A 12,556-nucleotide genomic window follows, 5' to 3' on the forward strand; every position below is an offset into this window, starting at 1 on the left:
CCGCCCTTTTCGCTTGAATGCTAGCTTCCGATTGGCCGCCGCCCCGAGCTCCGCGTTGGGTCACCGTTCCCCGCCCCCGGCGGACCGCACTTCCGGTCGCTGCGCGGCGCCCGGGACTGGTGGTGGCGACCGCCCTTGCCCGGGAGAGCAGCGGATGGGTGTGGCTTCCTCTGGCCAGGCTCTACCCTGTCCCTGAACCCGCCTACCCGGTTGCCCGAGAGGGCAGCTGGATCTCGTTGAACGGAGTCCGACTGCGTGGACTATAAATAAACAAGCAAATCAGGCTCTCTGTTCATGCATTATTTCCCGGGTGAATTCTAAACTGGGATGGTATGGGAGACAGAAAATGGCAGGTTTAGAGAGGGGAGACTGAAGAAGACGGTCGGATTTTGTTTTTATTGCAGTTGTCGGGAGGAGACGGGGCGTGGAATGTGAAATTTTGTAAAATGTGTTATGTAACTTTGAGCAAAAGGAGAACTGCATAATAAAAGGTTTTGTTTGTTTCTGGTTTTGTTTTTGGCCCCGCCCCGCAGCGTATGGGATCTTGGTTCCCCAACCAGGAATCCAACCCACGCCCCCTGCATTGGAAGCACAGAGTTTTCATACAGTATTTTGTAGGGAGATTTTCATAACGTGACCAGAAAAATCCCGAATAGGTAAATCAATGAAGACAGAAATCAGACTGGTGGTTGCCAGGGAATGCGGTGGGGAGGAGGGAAACGAGGAGTGACTGCTTAATGGGTAAAGGGTTTTCTTCTGGGGTGATGAAACTGTTTTGCAACTTGATATCAGTTGATAGTTGCACAACATCGTGAATCTGTTCAATGCCACTGAATTTTACACTTTGAAATGGTTAATTTTATGTTAAGTGAACTTCAGCTCAGAGAGAGAGTGTGAGTGAACTCCTTAAGGGTTTTAGGGGTAGAGCAGATGCAGGTTATTCCCAGATCAGAGGAAACCACAGTGAAACAATGGTGAGGATGAGGTCGGGAAGCTTAAAGGAGCAGGGTAAAATGCCAGCGTGTTAGATGGGTGATGCACATGGGCCTTGAAATTACCCAGCAAGATGGCAGGGCTTGGGGTGGAATTGGAAGAGTGTGAGCAGGTGCTGGTCTTCAGAAGATGTGCAGATTGTAATCCAGAGGGGTTAGTAGATGCTGCTGCTAGGGAGTCTTAGAGACAGTGACAGCGGGATGGGCAGAGATGCCAGAGGAGAGCTGTATTCCTGAGGCAGCAGGAATCATGTTTTGGGAGCTGCACTGGAGAGAGCAAAGAGTGCAGGCCCTCTCCCCTGCCTTGCACACCAGACAAAAATGAATAGTCCCAGAGGACACTAAGGTTTTACTCAAGACAGGGAAGAGAGAGGGCGGGCTGTGGGGACAAGGGAAGTTTATTCATCCTGAGTTGGAGTTTCAGGTTAGAACAGAGTTTGTGGGTTAACAATTTTAATGGTGTGTGTCAACAGTTAAGGTATATACCTGATGCCACCAACTATGTGCTCCTTAAAAAGGACAATAGAAATTTACAATACTTACAGTTTACATTTACAAATATGATTAATAGGAAAAATGGGGTTTACCAACGATAGCATGTTATTGTATGTTATTTGTTTGTTTAGTCCTATGCTATTTAATAGTGAGTTCTTGAATGGGGTAAAGGCCATTTTGCTGTGAAGTGGAATAAGCACAATGTTTAAAAGATTTAGTTCCAGTTTTTACTCCTATCATCTGTTGATAAACTCGCTGGTGATCAACAGAGATGAAGCTATTCTAGAATTTGCACTGCCTCAGCACGTGGAATCAGCAGATTCTTCAGTCTCTAAAGGGAACAGAAATAAAGCTCTTTAGTCTTTATTATTGAAATTAGTTAAGTCTATTTTGCAAGTAGCTGTTTCAGGCAATCAGCAAATATTTACTAACTGCCTAGGATATTCCTAAAGTCCTGTGGGAGAAAAAAAGAACTGTGAGATATAGTTGGAGAGATAACATATTCACATAACAACATTGAATGATAACACAACACTTCTGTCTTGAAAGTGTGCATGATTAATTGCCACATGACATGACAGCTATAGACAATGAACGTGTCGGGATTCATTGTGGGTTGATGAGATGTGGAAAGGCTTCATGGAGGAGGTGTTACCAAATTAGACCACGAAGTTTGGAGAGAAGCTATAAAGCTAGTTTAGCTGGAAGGAACAGTATAAGACTAGGTATAAGGATAGGGAAGTCCATTATATGTTTAGTGATGACTCAGTATTTTCATAAGGTTTCTAGAGTGGGATGTTATGGATATAGGTCAGTTAGGTTCAGTTGGGACACAGTGGTTTTTGAACGTTATGCAACCCAGTGCCATTTTCTTTCTTTCTTTTTTTTTTTTTTTTTGGCCAAGCTGTGGGGCTTGTGGGAGCTTAGTTCCCTGACCAGGGATTGAACCCAAGCCCTTGGCAGTGAAAGCCCAGACTTCTAACCACTGGACTGCTAGGGAATTCCCCATTGCCATTTTCTAATAACAAATATTTTGTTTTGTTCTCTTTACTGCACATTATTTTTTAAAAATTGATGTAATGTTCTGACTATAAAGGATAAACAAAAGGCGAATAATTTTTAATAAAATACATGTAATTGATTCCACTTAGATAAGGTTTCCAAAGTAGTAGAAAGAAAGTAGAATGGTGGTTCCCAGGAGCCAGGAGAGCAGGAAAAGAGGAGTTGTTCAGTGGGTATAGAATTTCAGTTTAGCAGGATGCAAAAGTTCTAGAAATCTGTTGCACAACAATGTGCATGTAATTAACACTACTATACACTTAAAAATGGTTAAAATGGTTATATAACAAATTATGTGTTGTATATTTTTAATACAATAAAAATGTGAATTTGAATATGTAAGTATGTCTAAGAGTGGATTTCTTTTCATTTGGTTTGCTCAGGATTCACTGTATCTGAGGATTCATACCTTACATTAGTTCTGGGAAAAAATGCCTCTCACGTTCTATGTATTCTCTTTTTACTGAATTCATTTTTTTTTTTTTTTTTTTTTGTCTGAGTCAGGTCTTAGTTATGGCATGTGGGCTCTCTCGTTGAGGCGTTCAGACGCAGTAGTTGTGGTGCATGGGCTTAGTTGCTCCGTGGCATGTGGGATCTGAGTTCCCTGACTAGGGATCGAACCCACGTCCCCTGCATTGGAAGGCGGGTTCTTTACCACTGGACCACCAGGGAAGTCCCTGAATTCATATTAAATAGAATTAGACCTGCTCATTCTGTCCACCATGACTCTTAACCACATTTTCATATTTTCCATATCTTTGTCTCTTTGTGCTGTGTGCTTTTTATTGAAGTAAAATACACATACAAAAAAATACAAAGTAATACATACACAACTATATGAATATTGCAAAGTGAGCACATCATGGAACCATCAGGAAACAGAATAGTACCAGAACTACCCCTCATGGCCACTTCCAATCCTAGCACTCTCAAGGATTGTCATTATCCTCTTTCCCTTAGTTTTGAAGTTGGTGGTCTCCAAGGGATGTGGTTCTGCTAGGGGGGTCTGTTTTTTCTTATAACACTTTTATTGAGGTATAATTCACATACCATATAATTCACCCATTTGCAGTGTACAATGATTTTTTAGTATATTCACTAAGTTGTGCAACCATCAACACAATCAATTTTAGAACATTTTCATCACCTCATAAAGAAACCCCACACACATTAGCAGTCACTCTGCATTTCCCCTAGCCCCAGGCAACCACTATTTCTATTTTCTGTTTCTATAGATTTGCCCACTCTGGCTACTTCTATAAATGGAATCACACAACATGTGGTCTTTTGTGACTGGCTTCTTTCACTTAGCATTTGAGATAATTTTTGTATGTTGTATGAGGCAGGGGTCCACCGTCATTCTTTTGTATGTGGATATCCAGTTGTCCTGGAACTACTGGTTAAATTTGCTCCTTGGATTCTCTTGGTGCCCTTGTCAAAAATTAATTGGTCATAAGTGTGAGGAGTTACTTCTGGATCTCACTTCTATTCCATTGATCTATATATATATATTCTTATGCCAGTATCACACTGTCTTGACTACTGAGGCTTTGTACTAATCTTTGAAATCAAGAACTATGAGTCCTTGAACTTTGCTTTTTTCAAGATTGTTTTATCTATAATGGGTCTCTTGAATTTCCATATGAATTTTAGGATCAGCTTATTAATTTCTACAGATAAACCAACTGGAATTTTGATGGGGTTTTGTGTTGGATTTGTAGATCAAATTGGGGAATATTGCCATTTTAACAGTATTAAGTCTTCTGATCCATGAGCATGGGATATCTCTCCATTTATTTTGGTCTTCTTCAGTGTCCTTCAATAATGTTATGTAGTGTTCAGAGTATAAATTTTCACTTATTTTGCTAAATTTATTCCTAAATATTTTGTTCTTTTTGGTGCTATATTTAATTAATTAATTAATTAATTAATTAATTTGGCCACAGCTGTGGGGCTTGCAGAATCTCAGTTCCCTGACCTGGGATTGAACCCGGGCCAGAGCAGTGAAAGTGCCGAATCCTAACCACTAGACCACCAGGGAACTCCCCTTTTAGGTGCTATTTTAAATGAAATTGTTTCCTTAATTTCTTCTTCACACTGTTCATTGCAAGTGTATTGAAATACAGTTGACTTTTTGATCTTGTGTCTTGCAACCTTTCTGAACTCATCTATTAGTTCTAATAGTATTTCTTTAGTGGATTCATTAAGATTTTCTGTATTCAAAATCCTGTCATCTGTAACAGAGATAGTTTTACATTTTTTGCAATCTGGATGCCTTTAAAGTTTTTTTCTTGCCTTATTTCCTTATTTTGCTGGATAGAGCCTCCAATACAATGTTGAATAGAAGTGGCAAGAATGGTCATCCTTGTCTTATTCCTGATCTTAGGGAGAAAAGCATTGTCTCTCATCATCAAGCATAATGTTAACTGTAGATGACTTTTATTATGTTGAGGAAGTTCCCTTCTTTTTTTCTAATTTCTTTTATGTTTTTTTTAAATTTATTTATTTATTTATTCATTTATTTTTGGCTGCATTGGGTCTTCGTTGCTGCGCGCGGGCTTTCTCTAGTTGCGGCAAGCGGGGGCTGCTCTTCGTCGCGGTGCGCAGGCTTCTCATTGCGGTGGCTTCTCTTGTTGCGGAGCACGGGCTGTAGGCGCGAGGGCTCAGTAGTTGTGGCACTCAGGCTCCGTAGTTGTGGCTCGTGGGCTCTAGAGCGCAGGCTCAGTAGTTGTGGTGCACGGGCTTAATTACTCCACGGCATGTGGGATCTTCCCAGACCAGGGCTTTAACCCGCGTCCCCTGCATTGGCAGGCGGATTCTTAACCACTTTGCCACCAGGGAAGTCCCTGTTTTTTTGGCCATGCTTTGCAACATGTTGGTGGGATCTTAGTTCCCTGATGAGGGATTGAACCCCGTGCCCCCTGCAGTGATAGCGCAGAGTCTTAACCACTGGACCGCCAGGGAAGTTCCTCTTTTTATGTTTTTGTTATGGAAGGGTGTTGAACTTTGTCGAATGCCTTATCTGTTTCTATTTGAGATGATGATGTGGTTTTTGTCCTTTACTCTATTGATATGATGTATTGCATTAATTGATTTTTGGATGTTAAACCAACCTCATTTCCTGGGATAAATCACATGTGGTCATGGTATATACTCCTATTTTATGTTGCTGGATTCCATTTGCTAGTGTTTTGTTGAGGATTTTTGCATCTATATTCATAAGAGATATTGATACTCTTTTTTCCTAAGGGGAATTTAGGAAGTTTCCAAAAGTGTGCAGCCGCTTCTGCTGTCTTTTGAGAATTGTCCACGTGTGCTGTCAAAAAATTCATTATTAGAAAAGATTTGTGAGGGGAAAAAACCCACAAGTTATTGTTTAATCCAAGCTCCCTTCTTCGTTTATTCAAGAAACATTTTTTGAGCACTTACCAGTCAATTTTCAAAAAGTAAATTAATGACTATGACCCTTTGGTCTCAAAGATCTCAATTAACAATACAACTAGTTAAATCTTTTTGTGTGAATAGAAGGTCTAACACAGTCTCACATATAGCAGCTTGTTGTTTATCAATGTAAGACCTGATAATTTCATTTTTATTCAGTATTAGTTTAGTTTGTTTTGTGGAACAGAATAATGCAGCTTTGGAAAAATCAATACTTCTGGTAAGATCTACAGCACTTTTGCTACAAAAGTCAACTTTTATTTGCATGGTTCTTTACTGTTCTGGTTGTTCCTGCTTGTTAAGCAAATTTTGTCAAAGAAAATAGGTTAAGCAATAACTAGGAAATAATAAGGCCTGAATTGAATTTGTTCACCTCTTAAAAGAGTTCAGGGAAATCTCAGGTATATAACAACCATTTATTTCAAGCAAATTCTATCGGGCAAAAATTTTCTTTGTAAGGACTGTTTAGCTCTGAAATAGGTTTTCTAAATATTGTCAAGGAAAATTAACTTTTTAGTTTATTTGTGTTTTATGTGGAGACAATATATCCAGTATTTTCTTGGATAATACAGTTTGATAAGCAATTTTACATTGGGCATACAGATAAAAAAGAGTGAAGGTTTCCTGGTGCATGGGGTATTTCTAAAAATCTGTATGTTTCTATATGTGCCGACACTTGTACCTCTAGTTCCTGACAAAGTCCCTCAGTATGTTTTTGTGCATGTTTACTACTGTCTGCCCGAAGCCTAACTAGGTCATTTTTCCTCCCTAGAGACTAGGAATAGGGGCTGTGCTTGAAACTCTACTTCTGGAAGTATTTATTTTATGGAAATTTCAAAGCAATTGGATTGACTTCTCCTAAAGAAAAAACTGCACTGATTATAGTTCCTGCCCCCTCAGCCTTCCTTCTTTTAAAATAACATTTCTTGTTGTTAGCTTTTTTGTGTCGTTTGCAAAAATAGTACAGACTCGATAAAGAAAATTGGGAAAATTCAGTAAAGCACAAACAACATTTTGCTCCCACCGCTTAGAGATAGCTCTGGACATTTTTCCTTTAAATGCTAATGGACTGTTGTGAACTGTTCTGTCAGCTGCTTTTTTCCCCACTTCTACCATTTTCTACTTTTTTACGACGACTACTGTCCGCTCTTGCTCTACCGGCGGTCGCAGCCCTGGTGGACCTATTCCTCCCTCCGCTGTCCTAGGCAGCTGGGTGCCGCCCCGACCCCCGCGAGGCTATGAGGCCTGCGAAGGCGCGGCCTCTTTAAGCGGCAGGCACCGGGGGCGGTCCCTGCGCGGATTGGCTGAGCTCGCAGCCACGTGGCGGTCCTAGCAGCGGCGGCGGCGGTGGCGCGGCTCGCGCGTAGGTCGTGGGGCTCCTGCGGGGTCCCCGGGAAGGGGCGCAAATTAACAGATGTGCATGAGGAGGTGCGTGGTCGGCCTCACGTTTTGTACCTGCTACCTGGCTTCTTACCTCACGAACAAGGTGAGGAGGGCGGGGGCGGGGTGCTGATGACTGCCCGTGGGGGATCTGAATCCCCAAATCGTGTGTAGAACAAATGTTGCCTCCAGCTTTTTATCTGATTTGTTCTTGATGACGATGGAGAAGAAGACGACTCTGTGTACGATGCTCTTTTAGAAATAAGATTTGTTGGACGGTACTGTCCCCATTCCTCGTCCTGTAATGCATTCTTTACATCTCCTGGGAAACTGGATTTTTTGACTGGTGAATTTAATTTTTGGATATGTGGACCACTTTTTAAGGAAAGAAAAAGCAATTGGCTCCTGTTCCCTCGAGGAGGAAGAGTAGGCGAAGAAATCATACACATCCTGCTTTCTCTTCTAAACATGCCCCTGCCCCAGAACCCCACAAGGTTCCAGAAACCTTTAAATAGAAGATATCAATCCATCTCCATCTCTGCCTCACACCACTGATTCTCAAACCTATTTTTTCTCTGTCTCCATCCCAGGCACTTCCAGTATATTCAAGAGTTTTTCATGGAATTATATAAAAAAATAAGATGTAAACTTAATTTTGTTTAATGTCGTAAAACCCTTTTAATGAAGAGGCAGAAAAGCAGTGGTACCATGCTTTTGTTTTGTTCGGAGAGAGAAGCTGGCCTTGGATTTGGTACCATGCAGGGAAATGTTGGATCCCTGTGGGCTAGAGTGGGGCATCACCCCCTGTCCTGGACTCCAGGGTGGACACCAAGCCAAAGTGGCAATAGGGAGCTCAGGACCACCTTCCCCCACTGTAGGGTCTTGACTGCTCTCTCCCCACTCCCTCTTGAGAATAAAACCCTCTTCTCTGGAAAAGAACTATTAACAGATAGCGATAAATGAGCATTTGTTATCGTCATGAACATTGTTGAGGATGATGTAGGTCATGGCCCACATGCTCAATCCTCTCTCTGTCTCAGTTTTACAAAGAAAATATCATGGAAAAGTGGAGGGGAACAAACTGAATTGTGTGAGTAATTACACTTCAGAGAAGAATGAAGGTCCATTCCTAGGAAACACAGACCAGAGCACAGGTAGTTAACCATAATTGTGGCATTTAGGAGCTCATACAAGGGGAATTACGTGTTGATTAATCCATGGGGAAAAAAAATATAAATGTAAACTTGCCGAACACCAGTCTATTGCGCTTTTCAGATCATGTGAAGTATCAGTAGAACCCTTGCTTAAAGCCATTTAATGGTTTTTAGGCTTTTAAAAAATTCTTAAAGTGTTCAGTCATAGAAAAAAATAGAAAAAGATACCCAGAAAGATAAAATACAGTTCTCCCATTCATAATGTGCTGTAAATTTGGTTAAAAGACATAATAAAAATACAAGTTGACCTTAGCTGAGTTGGCTTTAAACAAATCCTTAAAAAACACATCTAAAAATGTAATATACCTAAGAAGAATTAGAAAAAAAAAATCCTAAGAATGCGAAAACCAAACAAAACCCTAAAAATGGAAGGAAAACAAAGGAAAGAATGAATAGGATGCAGTTCTTACTTGAAGAGAAACATAGAAGGCGGTGGATTTTTAGGTAAACTGGGCAGTAGATAAAGTGGATACCCCGAGAAAACAGACAGTGTCCTGGGGTTTGTCCGGTTTTCTCTGGAGCTGCCGCAGTTATAACATGGCACTTCTGGGGTCTGGGAAGATGCTGAGGGGTCAGATGTCCACAATATCTGGCCCAGCTGCTGTGTGTTCCACTTTGTTGCGTCCCCAACTGAGAGATGGTCAGGCTTCTGGTGACCCTGGGGAAAGCAAGTCCCCCCTCTCTTTTTTTTTTTTTTTAATTTTATTGGAGTATAGTTAATTTACAATGTTGTGTTAGTTTCAAGCGTACAGCAAAGTGACTCAGTTATACATATACATATATTCATTCTTTTTCAGATTTTTTTCTTGTATAGGTTATCACAGAATATTGAGTAGAGTTCCCTGTGCTATACAGTAGGTCCTTGCTGGTTATCTATCTTATGTATAGAAGGGTATGTATGTTAATACCAAGCCCCTGGTTTATCCCTCCCCACAACGTTCCCTTTTGGTAACCATAAGTTTGTTTTTGATATCTGTAAGTCTGTTTCTGTTTTGTAAGTAAGTTCATTTGTATCACTTTAAAAAAAAAAATTAGATTCCACATGTGAGTGAGAGCATATGATATTTGTCTTTCTCTGTTTGACTTACTTCACTTAGTCCCTCTCTTTAGTATGAATTGGAAGGTCATTTTTTTTCCCAGTGTGTGATTTTTCGGGGAGGAATAAAAAAAGCCTTTTTGAAACTTGAGTATACTTATGTTTCTTTAGTAGGGATTTCTTTGATTATATGGTCTATCAACTCTCTATAACTTGAAAATGTCCATTAATTTGGTATTTGTTTTTCAGCATGTCCTGTCTGTCTTGAAATTTACCTACCCTACATTATTCCAAGGGTGAGTATCTTTTATGCGCTTTATATACATTTGTAGGAAATGTCCAACCAGCATCATTAAATGTTCTTCAAAATATTTTTAATGACTGCATAGATTTTTTCATTAGATAGACATAGTGTAATTTATTTAGTCATTCTATTAATGGCATTTGAATTGTGTCCCATTTTGGGGGTATAAACACAACAATGTTCTCAGACATTTTTTGCATTCAAATCTGCCAAATTTCTAGCTATTTCTTTGGAATAGATTCCTATATAAGAAATTTAGATGAAAGAACATGAACTTCTTTAGTAGTCTGCTTGAATATTAAAAAATTCTTTTTCAGAATCTTTTTACCAATTTACATTGTAACCCAGCCTGTGTATGAAAGTTTCTATGATATTGTACTCAAACCATGACTGTTACTTTTTCCCTCTCTCTGCTGATTTCATGAGCAAAAAATGGTATCACATTATTTTGTCTTATGATTTCTTAGATTATTCATGAAATTGGACAGTTTTCTTATGTTATCCACTTGTATCTCTTTTTTTAGTGAATTGTCTATTTGTGCCTTTTACCCTTTTATTTTATTTTTTCTTTTTTTAACCCTTTTATTTTTACTAGGCTTTTAGTATTTTTTTATTATTTAATGAATTCTTCATATTTAAAGGATGTCAACCACTTTTCTATCATATCTACTGGAATTTCTTTTTTTTTCAATTTTTTCTTTGCCATTTCATTTTGTTTATAATTACCTTGATTATTTAGTTTTTTTAAGTGACATCATAGAGAATTCATTGTTTGAACGTAGGAATGATGCAGCAGAGAGAAACACAGATGAATCCAGTGTGTGATCTTGTGACTGAGCGATGCTATTATTAGAAAGAAGATAGAAAATGATGTAGAATCGGGTCAACAGTCTAGAGAAATGGTACAGGCAGCATGGAGTGCTCTGGCGTTCACATTTCCCCTTCTCACCTCAAACCTCCACCCCCGTCCCCTTCTTTTTAAAATATATATTTTATTTTTAAATTGATCGTTTCTTTTGTGATAGCTACCACTGCTTTTATGTTTATTCTTCTCTATCACAAGACGATGTAGATATTCACCTATATGTCATTAAAGCTTTTTTCAATTCTTAATTATGATCCGTTTATTTTAGTGTATGGTGCAATGTGAAGAAATCATTCCTCCCCTAATGGTTTTTTATTTATACTAGCCCCATTTATTATATTTTATTGTATAATCCTTCCTTTTGTCTTTGGGTCGTTAGTATCACATGTAAAGTCATTTTTCTAGGGTCTATTTTTGAGCACTTATTTGTCAGTTTTTATGGAAAGGGGCTAGTGGTAAATTGTTTTCATTATTATAACATTTAAATATGTGGCAGAGCACGCCATCCCTCTTCTCTTTTTCCTTTTTTTTTTTAAGTATCATACAATTGCACACAGAAAAGCAGGGATAGGGATCTTAATATCAATCAAGGTTGAATTCAGGACAAAAACATTAAGCAAATGAAGAAAGCTGTGTTACAATGCTAAAGCAATGCAGTTCAAAATGAAAAGACACATTATAATGCTGGAGCGTGCAGTTCAAAGTGAAAATAAAATAGTGATGAATATCTATCAACCAAACAACAGGGCATCGTCATTTGTCAAATAAAAACAGCAGGAATACCAGGGATAAATAGAAACATACTAGTGATAGGAGACAAATTTACTACTATTTTTCCCTGACAGATCAATTGGACCAACAAAACACTAGAACATATATATATATTTGATAAATAATACAATTAATAGATAAATATCAAACTCTATCTTGAAAATAGAGATTATGCCCCTCTTTCGAATGCCCATGGAATATTCACCATGAATAAAACATCAGTTATTTTTAAAAAATATAAAGCAATTATACAATCCCAGTGCACTAAAACCAGATCTTTATATCAAAAACAAAAATCCCTACCTACAAAGGGCTCTTGAACATATAAAAAGATATTCTTCATTCATAAGAAAATATAATTTTAAACTGTATTGAGATACATTTTTACCAACAAGATTTGCAAAATAAAACTTCAAAATTTGATAACGTAGCATTGATGAGGATGTAGAAAGCAGGTGCTCTCATATATTGATCATGGGTGGCAAACTGGTACAATATCTATGATTGGCACTTTGGCAGAATATAGCAATGGTTTGAATCCTTCAGTCCAGCAATTCCACTTCCAGTAATTTACCTGAGAGGTTTACTTGCATTTATGTAAATGAAATATGTACAAAGATGTACATGTGAAACATTGCAGCTGTTTGTGACAGAGAGCATTTTTTTTTAAATTTTTATTTTATTTATTTATTTCTTATACAGCAGGTTCTTATTAGTTGTCTGTTTTATACATATTACTGTATATATGTCAATCCCAATCTCCCAATTCATCCCCCCCTCCCCCGCCGCTTTCCCTCCTTGGTGGCCATACGTTTGTTCTCTACATCTGTGTCTCTATTTCTGCCTTACAAACTGGTTCATCTGTACCATTTTTCTAGATTCCACATATATGCGTTAGTATATGATATTTGTTTATCTCTTTCTGACTTACTTCACTCTGTATGACAGTCTCTAGGTCCATCCACGAGAGAGCATTTTTTTTAATAATGACTTTTTTTT

The 12,556-nt window shown here is 38.6% G+C and overlaps 1 protein-coding gene across 2 annotated transcripts in view; it reads left to right on the plus strand.

Annotated features, from left to right (window-relative positions):
- Positions 1-12,556, plus strand: part of TMEM241 (transmembrane protein 241) — a 113,460-nt gene that overhangs the window by 591 nt on the left and 100,313 nt on the right. The window contains exons 1-2 of one of the 2 annotated variants that reach the window (XM_082418732.1): positions 233-7,473; positions 9,867-9,913. The exons of the other annotated variant lie outside the window; for it this stretch is intronic. Coding sequence (XP_082274858.1) covers positions 7,402-7,473; positions 9,867-9,913 — 119 coding nt within the window. The 5' untranslated portion in view covers positions 233-7,401. Of the gene's footprint in view, positions 1-232; positions 7,474-9,866; positions 9,914-12,556 lie in introns of those variants that run through there. 2 annotated transcript variants of the gene reach the window in all.

This window comes from Balaenoptera physalus, assembly GCF_965194825.1.
Source record: "Balaenoptera physalus genome assembly, chromosome: 12".
NCBI classification, from domain to species: Eukaryota; Metazoa; Chordata; class Mammalia; order Artiodactyla; family Balaenopteridae; genus Balaenoptera; species Balaenoptera physalus.